This window comes from Tamandua tetradactyla, chromosome 6, assembly GCF_023851605.1.
Source record: "Tamandua tetradactyla isolate mTamTet1 chromosome 6, mTamTet1.pri, whole genome shotgun sequence".
NCBI classification, from domain to species: Eukaryota; Metazoa; Chordata; class Mammalia; order Pilosa; family Myrmecophagidae; genus Tamandua; species Tamandua tetradactyla.
In genome coordinates this window covers 93,739,612-93,755,197 of record NC_135332.1, presented here as the reverse complement: position 1 = coordinate 93,755,197, position 15,586 = coordinate 93,739,612, and the positions used below count along the sequence as shown (strand labels likewise).

At 34.7% G+C, this 15,586-nt stretch overlaps 1 protein-coding gene across 1 annotated transcript in view; it reads right to left on the bottom strand.

Annotated features, from left to right (window-relative positions):
• Positions 1 to 15,586, bottom strand: part of SNTG1 (syntrophin gamma 1) — a 339,457-nt gene that overhangs the window by 46,481 nt on the left and 277,390 nt on the right. Inside the window, exons 14-15 of the mRNA XM_077163302.1 lie at positions 14,295 to 14,447; positions 9,849 to 9,941 (exon numbers count right to left, since the gene is read on the bottom strand). Of these exons, the coding sequence (XP_077019417.1) occupies positions 9,849 to 9,941; positions 14,295 to 14,447 (246 nt within the window). The remainder of the gene's footprint in view (positions 1 to 9,848; positions 9,942 to 14,294; positions 14,448 to 15,586) is intronic.

Genomic DNA, 15,586 nt, shown 5'->3' with positions numbered 1-15,586 from the left:
AATATGATTAATTTCTACAAGCTGCTAGTAAAGATATCTTAATGTATGAATAAAGAACAATAAAATAGATCATGACACTTAGTTCTGTAGGCAAATGCAGACACTGAAGACTGCCATAGAGAAAGAAGGTTCTAGGAAATAGATAATAAATTGCTAATTGACCCAAGTGAAATCAAATTAAAGAATAAGAAAGAAATATAAATTCCATAAATAATATTTTGCCTCTGAGCTACTGTGCATAATAAATACATCTTAATTAAAATAAGATGTACAAACTTGGACTTAATGTCATTTGGGGATTATATTTAAGGTCACTACACTTAATCCGTAGTAATCATAATAAAATGTGCTTACAAATTATGATTAACCCGTGTGAGAATGAAGTTGAGATGCAGAAATCTTATCAAGAAGAATATCTCATGTGAAGAAAGGATACAATGAGTCAGTTTTTAGCTAATTTATCACCCATTTCTGACACGGAATCATTGGTGTGCAAGCATGCACAGATTATGGAATTTAAAAACGTAGGTGCATGTGAAGACTTCTGAGGGCCCACCACTGTACTTCATTAGAATATCATCTCTCTTAATTGTGAGAATTAGCAAAGCAGGGGGCTAGGCCCTTTTGGATATTAACTCTAATTCTCCCAAGAGCCGCGTTAGGCAATAGCTAGTGTTATTGACATTTCCCTGATGCAAAAATCAAAGAAACATCACACACCTTCACAATAAGTCACGGCTAATAATTGGGAGTCAAGCCTAAATCTGTCATTCTCCATACTTGATATTTCTTCTTTTATTCCAAGCTGCCTCTTTGATTTTTGTATAATTATTTGCTTAGCCAAACGTCAGAAACTCATTTACTGAGCATGATTATTGAGTGAACATTCATTGCACGTTCTTTTAATAGAGGAGACAGTCAGTTCCACTTAGTATGAGATACTAAACCCAGGAAAGTAATTCACTGACTTTATCAAACATAAGTGTCTTCTGAGGCAGCCTTTTCTTTCCTTATAATGCCATTGCTATTTTAAGCTTTTTTCTCTACAAGTAAAAAGGCTCCCATATGCTATTCATTTGAGTAAGATGCATTGTTAGAATTGGCTCACAGTTTGGAAATGTCAGTGATCTGGAGAACTTCTGTGTGGCTGGGGGTGGTGGGTGCCAGAGAGAACCTGCATTTAGCCTGTATTTTTGTCACTTATAACACAGATCTTCAAAGGCAGCAGATAGTTCTTTCAGAGAACAGGGAGGCAAGGTTAGCTACATGAATTTACATTTTAATAGTGTTGTTTCCTTAGGTGTATAAATACATAAATTTTTAATTATATACAAATGGAAAATGAAGTTACATTAATGCCAATGAAAAACTCACCTGTTGAGCAAAAATAGGCAAAACAATCACCGCAATATGCCCTCCCTCTGAAGAAAATAATTTATCAGTCCAGTGTTTTCAGGCCCTAATTTTTCAAGCACCCAAGAAAAATTTCCCTTTTTAAAGAAATTGAAGTAACTTTTACATAAGAAGGTAAACACAATGTCAACTACTTTATGATAAATTAGATTGTTTCACTGAACATAGAGGAAAAATACATGAAAGAACACTCTATATTGCTTATAACTTACTATACGGAACACTTCAAAAATCACAAGAAAAATGCAGTGAAGGCATGTTACTTTTTTATCCTCCCCGTGATACCAATCACCTGGAATTTGACATTTAAATAAGGTCTGCCTAAGGATAACCACAAACTTATGTTTTTATTCTTTGCACATAGTTTTGATGGGTCATCTAGTTCAGCAACCAAGCAAATCTCTACACTTAATTGTATTTCCATGTTCAATTATCCTTCTAATTTGGCAAGAAGCCCTAGCGCAACTGCTATTTCTACCCTTCCAGTTTCCTTAAACCCAAGAAATTAACTTCAGCAAACATTAATGCTCTCAAAAGTGACTGTGTCCTTACTCACAGGTGACTGAGGTGACAATTGGTAAATAATCATAGAATATCTTTTTCTCTACCTATCTTTCTTTGCTCATCTTTATACTTCTTTTCATTGATTTTCCATTCTTATGAAATTTGTCAAAATGAAATGTGATTTAATTCATTTTCACTAACACTTCACTGTTTTCCTAACTAAATTTAAATGGTGATGATGAATAAAGGGGTAAAAAAAAGCAAACAGAAGTTTATAGAATTGGATAAAAGTATATGACTCCCTTTTACTCAATTCCTGTTCAGAGTCAAGTGCTTGAACAGCACTTGACTCTGAACAAAGAGGTTAAAACTAATGTCTCTGCCAGACTCAGTAGTAATACACTGTGATCTTTCAAGTTTGAGGTATGACATGCATGCAGGGATCTCTAAATCATCTTGGTGAAGGAAGGCTGCATGGATGAAGAAATATATTCAAAGACTGTGAGCATGGGAATGTTATGTGAGGAAGCCTGGGGTATAGCTGAGTCATAAAATGCTGGGGAAGGCAGGGGAGGAAGATGTCAGAGACAAGGCTAAATTGCTGGCAAAGTCCAGAATAATGAAGGTTCTACAATATGTTAAGAAAACATTAACCTACAGGTAGTAGAAAGTCACTAAAGTAATTGTTTTAGAAAGGCTGATAACAAGGACAAGTTCATATTTTACAAGCCACCTATATCTGGCGATGGTGTGGAAGACAGAATGGAAGGATGAAAATGATGTCCACATAGCATTCAGACATCTTAACACAAATGAAAATTTTGAAATCCCCTCAGTTCCAGACCTGTGCTTTCATTAGACTGTAGATTTCTTGAGAAGAAACTTTTTTTGCATTTCCAGTACCTAGCAAAGGCCATGGAAACTAATAGCTGTGTAATAAGGTTGTTTTCAAGAAATAAGTCAACAAATCTTATTTGGAAGGTATTGCAGGAATCCCAGGGAGAAAGGTTTTCCTAAAGTAGTCACAATTGGAACTGAGAAGAAGAAAACATCTTCCATATTCAATTAGGGGAGGTTGCTGAAAGATTGACAAAGCTGAGGAAGAGGCAATAGTGGATAGACACAAATTCCTCTTTCTGTTTATAACTAAGATAAATACACAAGGAGTCAGGCTAAAGAGGACAACAAGATAAGTTTGGAACACACTATGTTTGAGGTGTGTTCAGCATTCAGCTTCGGAGATCGAGACGCATGCCTTAAAAGAATGACTAAAAAACACGTCTCAGTAACAGGGCTCTGCCTACGATTGCAATTGATATACTATTTGTTACTCCTGACCTACTAATGTTATTTTTGGAAATTTTACATTGTGTCTTTAAAATAAAAGTCAAGAACATTTGGTTTTGTTGGTCTAGATTCTCAGACCCATAAGTTTTCACTCTTGGTGTTTTTGTTTTTTATTTTGTTTTTGTTCTATCTGTCACTGTAGTTATGTTGTGGCTGCGGTTGTGGCTGCTGTTTTGTTCTGACAACATGATAAATCTCAGCCACAAGTATAATCCATGTTTTCAGCTTTCTATAGGAATCAACTCTTTTCCAGCTTTTTAAAAAAATAAAACCATAAGAACACACAATTGCAGCTGAATGAATAATAAACATTCCAGTGAGATAAAGAAATGTGTTTAATTAGGTAGCTAAATCTTAGTGTATCTGTGTAATCTCTTCTTCTCTGGGTTCTCTGCAGGCTGGCCCATGACATAACTTTACTAAATATATATAATTAATATACATATCCTCATATCTTTATTGTTAAAGCAGCACTAGTCTTCATATTTACAAATATCATTTCTAAAATTTTTATTTTGAATTTTATTGATATGCGTGCACCTTTTATTCTCTTTTCATTGAGCATGCAAAAATATTTCTGAAATTCAAAGAAATGTGTATTTCTTACAGGCTGAGGGTTTATATTTGACTCAGATGTGAAAGGAATCATTTGGGAAATAGGTGTGTGCATTAAATTAAGAACACATAATTAATGACCCTAGTATGCCGAATCTTTCCTACTGTGTTGAATCACATTGATTTGGTTCACAAAACCATAAAATATTGTAAATGGGGGCATATCTAAGTCTAATGCATGACTGAATGTATAGGACAGGTCCCAACCAGAGCCTAAACTGTGTTTTTCCAAAGAATTGGGAATCATCTCATACATCACTTGTTCCCATGAATCTTGCCTGACAGGACATTGCCTGCATTAGGGACCAAGAAGCCTCCTGGGATAGAGCACACTCAGAGGTGAGTAAAGGCAGTTCTACAATGTTACATCATATAGGGAGAAGTTACTAGATGATTGATGTTTTACAGACATAATATGATTTGTGGATCTGAAATATCTGAATCCTGTGGTATCTCACAATAAGATAGGGCGTATTTCTTCAACAAACTTAGAAAAGTCTTCTAACCAATGCAAAACAATGATTTGATTTCATTTGACGTGAGAAAGTGTCCTCCTTGCTTTTACATTGAGCAGAGTAACTATTCAATGTCCTCTCCACGTGAGCCTCCCAGAACTCAATTTGATCCTTAGGCTCAAATGCATTTGTGCCCACTCAGTGGCTCAGGACAGAAGCCTGGGTGCCCTGCTTAGTTGCCTCTTCCTCACCAGATCTCAGAGACTGCCATCTTCCTTTTTATTCAAATTCTTCCTTGAACTGCAAGCTTGCAACTTTCTGCTCAGGTGCCAGCATGAAAATGTAGGTGAATAATTCTCTTCCAAACATTTTCTTCAGGGCTGTCTTTAAAATGCTTGAGGGTTTAAATAAAACTGACCTGATGAATAATTTCCCTAAATGCCTGAGTCTATTTTGCAAGAAATGTAACGTTTCTCATTTTCTTAAAAGAAAGAGGAAATAATTCATCTGAAGAAGAAAATACAAATTCCATCAAATAGCTAACTGACTTTGGTCATGTGTTGGAGCTTTCAGCTATGCAATCAGAGGAAAAAGGATGGAAAGACACTGTAAAAAGAAATATGCTATGAGGCACGTGAATATTGTTGTAAGGCTATCCCGGCGCGCGCACGCACACACACATGTGTGGTTTCTCCTCAAGTAGGACACATTTTAAGAAAGCTTTTGATCTTATATTTGCACACATTCTTTTTGGATTTTTAATAGACACCTTTTATATGAAATAGTTGAAAGAAGATGGCATAGCAGAAAATCCAAAAACAAACGATTAGTTCTATTTTGAGAGATTTAACTTATAGAATTCATACTATACTTATGCTATGATTATATAAACACTGTATAGAAAAGGCCAAATAAACATATTATGAAATGTGTGTGTGTGTGTTTGTGTATATATGAAAGTTATATACCTTTCTGGGAAACAGTAACTTAAAGATGCTTTTAAATAGTGAGCATCAATTTATCCAACTCTTAGCAAAGATTCTTGAAAATCATAAGTGTAAATATAAGCCAAATCAACTCCCTTTCCAATTTTGTCTTGAAATTTTACACAAATAAATCAATGTTTATGTTCAAAGATGAATAAATGATGTAGTGTGAGATATTTCATAAAATAAAAATGTTATCAGTTAACAATGCGTTTAATTCTGAAATGCAATTATTTAGGAACCAGGACAGGTCCTCTAATTTTATAGAGAAAATATGAAAAACAAGAAGGAATTTATATTCAGTTAAGGTGAAATTGTCTCTCACTGCCCAGAATGCAAGATCCTAAAATCCTGGTTTTCATGAAATTTCACCAGTAAATTTTACAAATTTATAGGTAATATTTTCAATTAATAGTCAATGGAAGTTAGTGATTGTGGTAGGAAGAAGACATAAACAACATCATTGTAAAAGCTCATAAGATGTGATATAGACAATTCTTAGGAATATTACTTTTCTCTTTACATTTATTGTCTTCATAGCTTTGTTAGCCCACCATTACTTCAAGACAATGTTTGATAACATGCTATGCATCATTACTATTATTGGGTTAGAAATGCTTAAGTAAAGAAGACTTATGAAATATTTTGCCCTAGCATTTCTTAAATTCATTCAGCTACTAAAAATTAAGGAAAAAACAAAACAAGACAAGAACTAGCCTAGAACTAACCTGTTAGACACAGGTTAAAATTTCCCTCTTTTCATTTTCCAAAATATCATGGTTTAAAAATGTCTGAGTGTTATTCTTCTAATTCTTCTAAATCATCGAGGGGAAAAGTAAATATCCTTTATGTCTTTCCCATACCCACCACGAATGTGCTCTGTCTCAGCTAGGCTGATCTTTCCAAAATACACATCAGACTTAGTCTGGGATGGTGAAGTTCACGTCAACTTGACTAGTGTCGGTGTCCAGTTGTTTGGTCAAGCAAACAATGGTTTCATTGTAATTGTGAGAATGGTTCATGGAAATTGCATCTATGGACGATTATATCCACAGTCAACTAAGGAGATTCAATAACGAGAGAAGTCTCACCCAATCACGTGAAGACTTTAAAAGGGAGAACTGAGGATTTCCACAGTCTGAAGGAAGAATTTCCATCTCTACTTCAGTCAGCCAGCTTCTCTGGGGAATTCATCCAAATCTCTGTTGGAGTTCCCAACTTGCACCTGCCCTATTGGATTTGGGCTTGCCTATCCCCATAGTCACGTGATCACATACCTATAATAAATTTCATAGTATACATATACTTACATATGTATATACATATATCCTGTACTGGCAAGCACTGTTGTGAATGCTAATGTCTTTTACTTTGAAAAGAGTCAAGATGTATAGCATCCCAATCATTACCAAAGAACATTGACATGGGATTAATTCATGTGTCACAATTCTGGCCAAGGAAGCCCTAGGGATCTCTGTATCACAGAGGTCCTCAGTAAATATTTATTTACAAATCAAATGGATGCTTTCTAGATGCTACTGCTGAGACCTTTGTTTAAACAGGAAATCTATTAATAAATTTAATTCATTAATACATATATGCATACCCAAAAGAACATAATGGAACAAATCTATTAATAATTATTATTTATATAATTAGCTATTCAAATAGTGTAAATAATGCAATATTACACTTTGATTCATTAGTGAGAACACTAGTCTCTAAGACCAAGTAGTTAACATTTAAGAAGATGAGAATTACAAAGTACAGGTCTATGGATATGCCTGTAAACTTCTAGGAACATTAAGAGAAATGGAAAAATAGCCAATTTTAAAACATGTGACTAGTGTAAACTGAAGGTCCATGGGATAGAGTGATATTTATTGTATCTTGTAATCTCTGATAAGTGAGGGGAAATCAGTTTCCCTGGGAACATTCAAGCACAGGTGGTAACAAAGCTGAACTTGCAATCCCCAAATATCTCACTCCACTTTCAGCATTCTAGTGCAGTCTAAAACTGTGTTGAGTCTCATTCGGTACCACAAAAGTCTCTGATCTGGTCTTTTATTTTACAGTTTCATTCTTATTTCTATTTATTTTTAAAATTTTTGTAAGACTATAAAATACAGTTGCTTCCTTTTTATGTAGATGCAGAAATGGTCTCCCTTATGCTGCAGTTTTCACAGTGCAATATCTGCTTAATATGGAGCTCAGCTATAGAATAGTCACCTGCTTTCCTGGAAACTGCACTTCTTTATTGAACAACCTTTGGCTTGATTCTAGAGTTATGGAGGCAAACTTCATCCACCAAGGTCAAGGTAAGAGTGCCTGATAGAGTTGGGGTGCACAGGGACAAAACGTATTCAGCTGGAAAATGTGGGCAGTGTTGATGCCATGATGCGTTTGAATTCAAATATTTGTAAAATCTGCTGAACATGTGTTCTTAAGGCTTCTTTTCATATGAATATCAAAGAGAACCATGTGCTGGATATTATTTAATTATTTAATTATTTAAATTAAATATTGACTCAAAATATCTTTTAATTCATGTATGTTTTTAAAAATTTACAAATAGCGTTTCCTTCTCGGCACTCTCTATGAAATGGAGATAACTGCTTGTGGTAGGTCAGATCCATAGTTTGTCCATGACTCTCTGAGTTTCGGTGTTGACCTAGAACTATTATTAATAGCTTCCCCTCACACCCAAGTGCCTCCTTCATTATAATGCACATAGATTCCCCCTTGCCTTCAACTCTCAGATTGTCTTGAAGCTAGGTGCTTCCGATCATGCTGATACATCATTCTGATACAGTCAGAAAGTGGAAGGGTATTGATTATTAGTCCTAAAGACCTTCCATTTCTCCTGTGTGCCAATCTCCTACGGACTAAAATCATATTTCCTAGTAAACATTTTGCCCTGGATGGTGCTATACCAACTAGTTTAGACTCCCCCAAGAATAGCACATTCGCAGCACACTCATCACCAGATTGGACTAGAAGCAATGTGTTTTGCATGTCAGTATCACGATTTTCTCCCTAATTAAACAATTAGCAAAGGAAGACACACAATTCGATTACACAAGGCCTAAACATAAACTCAGAATTGATTTTGGCACTTAGAAGCATGTTCAGATGAATTTCATTGGTCAGAGATACGTTCAGGCAAATTTTATCAGCCAGAGACATGTTCAAGTGACAGGATTTGTTGGTGGTTCTAAAAATAATGCTTCCTTTTGAAAAATCAGATAAAGGTTTTTTCTAATTAATTCATTTTATATCATCTGCTCAAGGGCTTATTCTGATTTGAGTGATTCACGAGGAAGCCTGTAATTGTAGGAAAAGCTTGTGCCACTGGCATTTGAAATTCCACATTTGGAGATGTAATCTTTTGACATAATGCAAAGGCAACAGACTAGAAGGCAATGTTAGAAAGAAAAAGAAAACCTGACCATCCTTGAATAGTGTGGGATTGTGTATGATAATCTTAATTCCTGGGTTTTTTGAAAAAATCACAAGCTCCCCGAATGCCAGCCAGTGTCCACCTGCCTATGATGGGCTGGGAAGGACCAACGTGTTTGCTTTCACCTTCCAATCTTTCCAAGATCAAACTCTCCCTCTCTGTCTTACCCTCTGCCTCACGCTCACATTTATATCACTATGTTTTCTGGATGGCATTTGTGTTTTGAAGTCCTCTACAAGGCTTCATTTCTAGGTAAAATAAAAACAAACTGGTAAAGGATTACTCATTACTCAATCATGTTACTATGAAGGAATGTATCAGTTTATTTCTTCAGTCAGACTTGGATCAAGGAGCAAGTGGGATGAATCTGGGGATCTGATGTTTTCATAAGGAAAACAGTGTCCTCTCTGGGGACCAGAGAACCTTTGGCAGTGGCTGCTAGCATTGGAGAAGGTTTGATGGTGAGGTGGACATCAGCTATAATTTTAAGATCACCTCCAAATTAGAATTTTAAAAATGTAGAAGGACTTGGCTTTGCAATTTGTCACAAACCATCAAGGTTGATTTTTCAGGGATGACTGAGCAGACACACTTCAGCATCGGGATGTATCCTTCACAGAAAGGACACTCCCTGGTTAGAAACACCAAGCACCCACAATTCTTTCTTTACATAATTTTCACATATTAGATTTTTTAATACATGTTTTTCTTGTTTTGACCTTTTAGATGTTGACACAGCAAAGTTTTAAGAATTACTTATCAGAAATTTTGTTATCTGAGAAAAACATTTCTCCCTGGATAAGAACCATATCTTTTAGAAAAGAGAATATACATCCTAACTTTAATATAGTTTTAACATTTGGGTATAATACATTTGTTTTAGTGAAGATAAACTATTGCCTTCTATAAACAGATAAAAGTATAATTCATCTCATATTAGCAAAAATGAGGATCCTAAATTTGACACAAGACAACCAATTAAAATGCTGAAAGGAGTTGAAAGATAAGTTAGTCATTCTTAAATTAGAACATCTAAGCTGATTTCTTAGAGGGGCCTGGGCTCATTACCTTGGTTGCAGCATCGAAGCATATAAATCCTGTACTGAAGTCAATGGTGAGTCCCATCAGATGACTTTCCAGCACACACGCATACGTCTTGCACTAGACAGAAGAGAAAGTTCTGTGACTTTTCATAGCATTGGTCCAATATCACTAATAATAGCTAACATTAATCAAGCATTGTGTGACAGTCCCTGTGATAAGTACAGTGTATAATAGCTCACTTAATATGACAATAGCTGTATAAGGTAGGCATTTGTTATCACCATCTTCATGTTAACAAAACAGAAACCGAGTGTTGTTTTAACACTCGAAGGATAAACAGGGCTGTTTCCAGCTCTGTTCCCTTGCATCCATTTTTCCTTAGTCCACACTGTCTGCCTGTACTGTATTCGCAACCAAGCCATAACCAAATAATAAAATACTGTAGGTATAGGCAAGGTTATGTTAAGTTGTCATATGCTCTAGCTAAATGTCACCCTATTTTCATTAAACCAAAGAGAATTATTGAAGAATTATTCAAATTCCAGGCATATATCACTAATTACTTTTTTATAACCAGTAAGGTTCATGGATATTATTAAAAGAAGACTGTTATGCAAACAAACACAGATTCAGTTGTCAAATCAAAAGAATATGAGAGATACCCTGACCTTTAGTGTCTCTTCAAGTCCTTCCATAAGGTGTAAGCTACTTCCCAAAGACATTTACCACTTGCCTATTTATTTGTGTACACTTACTGATTTTTTTTTGGGGGGGGGGGGTGCCTGGTCCGGGAATTGAACCAGGGTCTCTTGCATGTAAGGCGGGCGTTCTACTAATGAAACACCCATGCAAACGTGACCGATATTTTGAAGTATCCACAATGCAACAATTTTTACATTGATTTCAGATGATGCATTTACTTATGTAAATATTTTTGGAAGATGAATAAAATATGAATACTGAAATATTAAAAATGAAATAAAATATACAGGACATAAAAGGATGATACTTTTATTCATTATGATGATTATTACATTCATTTATTTAAATTTAATTGCAACTTACGGAGGGATATTCAACTAATGAAAAAATACTTGTAATTTACATTCAAGGAGAAAGAGAAATGAAAGAGAAACCTATCTCAATGAGATTTTTAATATAAATCTTTACATCATATTTATTTTTTAAATACTGAATATAAAATATATTATATGATCATTTTCTGACTATAATCACAACCCAAAGCATCAAGGTTGACATTACAAAAGAATCTATATTCATGTGTTTAAGCCTAATTTACAAAGGGAAAATTATAACTATGTTAAATTGTTCTTTGGAGTTAAAGTTTCCAAAAAGCAGATAGAGACCGTATTTAATGGGACATAAGAGCTCACTTTGGGGTGTAATGTATTTATTCAATATGTAGACATCTTGCATGCATACATCCACCTGATATTACTTTATCAAAACTACTATCAGCATTAAAGAAAGTTCAAGGTTATATTAGTTACTATTTGTTTAGATACAACTGTTTGCTATTTTCAAGTACTGCCATTTAAAGTAAAGTCAGATTAAAATACCTTCATATTGTGCATCACAATTTATCTAATTAAAGTCAGCACTACAAATTGAATCACAGGGTCTAATATTTGCTAAATTGACATAGATGGATTTGGTATATGTTGAGATAATTAGACCAAAGTCTAATTATCACACTTATTTGAAGATAGACCATATGGAAAATATTTCTTTAATATGCTCATTTGAATGACAAATATTCACAGACAAATAAAATGCCTGTTAAATGAGTTCAAAATATTGCCACATAAATGCAATTAATTTAAAAAGTTATATAATTCGTTCTTAAAAGTCCTATTTTCACAGTTATATTAATTCAAATTGAATTAGTAGAAGTTCAGGAAAATATTACCTGCACTTAACATTATTATTCATTGATTCTGAGAACACTGTTAAAAATAGAACAGAGTGGGCAACGGTGGCTCAGGGGCAGAGTTCTCGCCTACTATGCCGGAACCGGGTTCGATTCCCGGAGCCTGCCTATGCCAAAAAAAAACAGGACAAATTTTGACACTAAAATATACTGTAATGAATTAAGTCTTTTACTAATATTTTTGTATACTAGTGACATGTAAGGTTTTTAGTCATAAATATTGGCTTCTTTCTGTGTCAATATTCACCAGATTTTTCAAACGTTAAGGTGTTAATTTAAATGACAATGTGGATGGGTGATTTTGTAAATATATTCTGTCCAAGAGTCATGGCTTAAAATAAACATGTAGCTACATAATATTAATAGTATTACATTAGAGATAGAAAAAATATGAAAATGGTTAAGGGAATAGATTAGGAGCTAGAAAATGTTAGTTTTCAGCACCCTTTAATGAAAACCAATTTCAAAGTAAAAATTAATTTTACTAATCTATCAGTTGCGTTCATTAATTCTTAAGTTTCTACTTTTGTGTATATTTCACAAAAGTATGTGTCCTTCTTTATTTATTTACCAAATTTAATGGCAATGGAAATATTGAAAATATATTAGAAAAATATAATGTTTTTCATGTAAATATAGTCACAATTATGTATTTTGTAAATATACTATGAAAATGTTCTGCCCTTAATTACTGAGCTCTGGTAGGCAAAAATGGAAAATTATAAAATCTATAAAGCAATCATCAGCTAAAAAACATTAATTACTTCAGTGTTCACTCCCAATATGCTATCAGCATCTGGCATCTTTGTTCTCAGATGGAAAGATAGTCCAATATTTTGCCTTACTCAAGAAATCAGCTTGGAAAATGTGAAGCTCAGATTCAAAGAACAGTATTTAACTCCAGTATTAACAGTATTAAAAATTATTTTATTTTTAACTGGTTTTTGAACATCAGAAGTCATGTAAAAATCATCATGTAGTTGTTTCCATGTGAAATGAAATATCTTAGGGGAAATAACCAGGAACCCCGTCCCCCAAATATAAACAGCAAAAGTCAACTCCCCTTCCATTGAATTATATTTTAATACTTCGAAATTGTCTTAGCGTTGACACTTGAAACAAAACAATATTTAAGATAATTTCCATGCTTCCATTTTTGGTATCTCAATATCTATTTCACTCAACTGAGAATCTACACAGCTAACAAATTACTGAAACACTATTTCTCACCTACTTTACTATCTTTAGATTTATGAAGACTAATGCATGACCATGAATATGTAATATATTTATATATGAAGAATAATAGACCGTGTCAACAGGGTAATATAAAAACCAAAATTCGAATCTTCTCGCTGCCCTTTTCTCCTGATTAGTTCTACCATACAGCTATACTTTCCTATGTTCATGTGTTGACTACCCAGGTTTGTAGTCAGGAAAAATAATTAATATAGATTTCAAAATGAGTTCTGCATGTTGAAAAACATACACATCCAAATCTCTTATTTTGGCAAACATTTTAGGATACTCAATTCAACCAATATCATCATCACGCAAATATTTGTTTTCAGAGTTAAATATTCATGCTCCTGTTTAGATTTTGGCTTTATGAATCCACTTACAAGCATCAAGTCCATCCTATCTATTTGATTTGCCAGAGGTTTGTTATATTAGTTCAGCCACAGAATGAATAAATGAGTGCCTGATGCAGACCGTGGTGGAAGCTGAGGATTCTATAAAATCTGATCTAGATAGGAATTTACATTTAAGAAATACAAGTCAGTAAATGTTTACTGAATAGCTGTGACATGCAAAATTCATGTCACCTAAGTTGGTATAAGAGTAAGAGAAACCCAAGCAACCTATAGTTTAGTGTGGAGAATGCAAACACACAAGTCATTCTAATACAAGGCAGAGTGTGAGCAGACTTAAGACGACAGCAGCACTGGTATTCAAAGGAAGGAAGATGGAAAAATTTAAATAGGACTGTTGTGGAAGGAAGGGTTAGTGGTAATTGGGAAATCAGTAAATTCTTCCCAGATGATACGACTTTTGAGAAAGGCTCCAAGTATGGTGTGTGATCGTGAAGGGTACAGATGGAGAGGTTTTCTCAGAGGAAAGAGCAGAAAGAGCATGGCCAGTGAAAGAGGAAATCAGGCGCAAAGTAACTAGGCGGTCATGTTTGGAGAACAGAAAATTATCTTCTGAACAATTAAGGAAAATAAAGCATTTCCTTTATTAGTTATATATTAGAGCATTTTCTAATTAAGATTAGATATATGTTTTGGCAACTTGGGGAAAAAAAGCCCAGAAAGGTCAAATTAACAATTAAAATTTCATTCAGAGCTGCATTACTATTCACGTCACAACAATGGCTAATTGTAGAACGCATTTTCCAAGGGAGTCAAGACTAACAGGACTATATTCATGCTAATGTTGAATTTAAATGAAAACTCAAGGGCAGTGGTCATGGGACCTTGGGGGGCAGGCACAGGCGCTGACACTCCGAGGAAGCTCACCTGTATTCGTTCCACCTCTAGGAATGTGGCTGTTTGGAAGGCTCTCTCCCACTGCGCCAGGTCACTGTCCAGCTCCACCGAGAAGTACAGGTCCTCCCCGGTCTCGGACTGCACGGTGAAGCAGTGTTTCCGCCGGTCCAGCAGGTCACTGTCCTGATGAAAACCTGGAGTTACACAGTCTGGTCCACATCAATTCATACTGCTAGCATGACCTTGCTTTTTGTTGACCTATTCATGGTGGAGATGCCACCTTCACAGAAAGAGCCCTGTGTGACATCACCAAGCCCGCGTTCGAAGTGCTTACCGTAACCAAAAATCCAGCTCCGAAGTCCAGAACTAACACTTTTCTTTTTGTATTCACATTAAAGCATGTCAGTAAAGTAGTAATTGAAATTTCTGGCTTCTATCCTTACTAGAAACACAACTACTAAAATCATTAACATGTGAGACTCAGTCTCTTAATCTGCACAATGGGATGAAACTCTACTCCTTACTGAGTTGTTGTGATGACGAAAATAAATGGCACATGTGGAAGTGTTTGCAAATTTTAGAGCTGTAGAGGCATGCTGTATTTTATTGAGTGAAGTTTTGCAACTCTGAAAAGGTCATGAAAATATTTTTCTATGTTAGAAAAAATTAATCTATGACTTTTTTTTTTCTAAATACACTTTAATTCCCCCTATGTAAAGTTCTTTCAACGACTGACAATTTCCTGGTCTTACTAAAGTTGTTTTCCTTTTTTTTTTTTCCAGCACAGCAGGCAAAAATTCTGCCACTGAGCCACCGTCGCACCGACCACTACAAGTTTTGAACAAAAGTGTTCACAAATCTACTGGTATTCCAATTTCAGAGTCATTAAGACTTGAAAAAAAAATGCAATTAAGAATTGATGAAATAGGATAATCCCTTACAACGTACTGAAAATTGTCCAATGGCTTTTCCCTGGTGTCTTGGATCATTTTTCACAGGTACATAAATTTATCACTATCAAAGCCTCAAAATGTTACAAGGACTGCCCTAATATGGCAATTGTTTCTGAAATGAAAATTGTTTTTTCATAAACCCTCGTTTTCTACTTGGATGCTTAAAAGTGCCAGGGGAGTGTCTAATGAAAGTTGATTACTTATAGTGTTGTGGAGTACAGCATCATCATTTTTTATCAGTAGACACTCAGAAAAATAAAAGGAGCATCTACTCACTTTGTATTTATTTATACCCTTATGCTATCTTAAGTGGGAAAATGAAAATATAACAGTAATATGAATACATCCCAATGTTAAGCAGATTGTAAT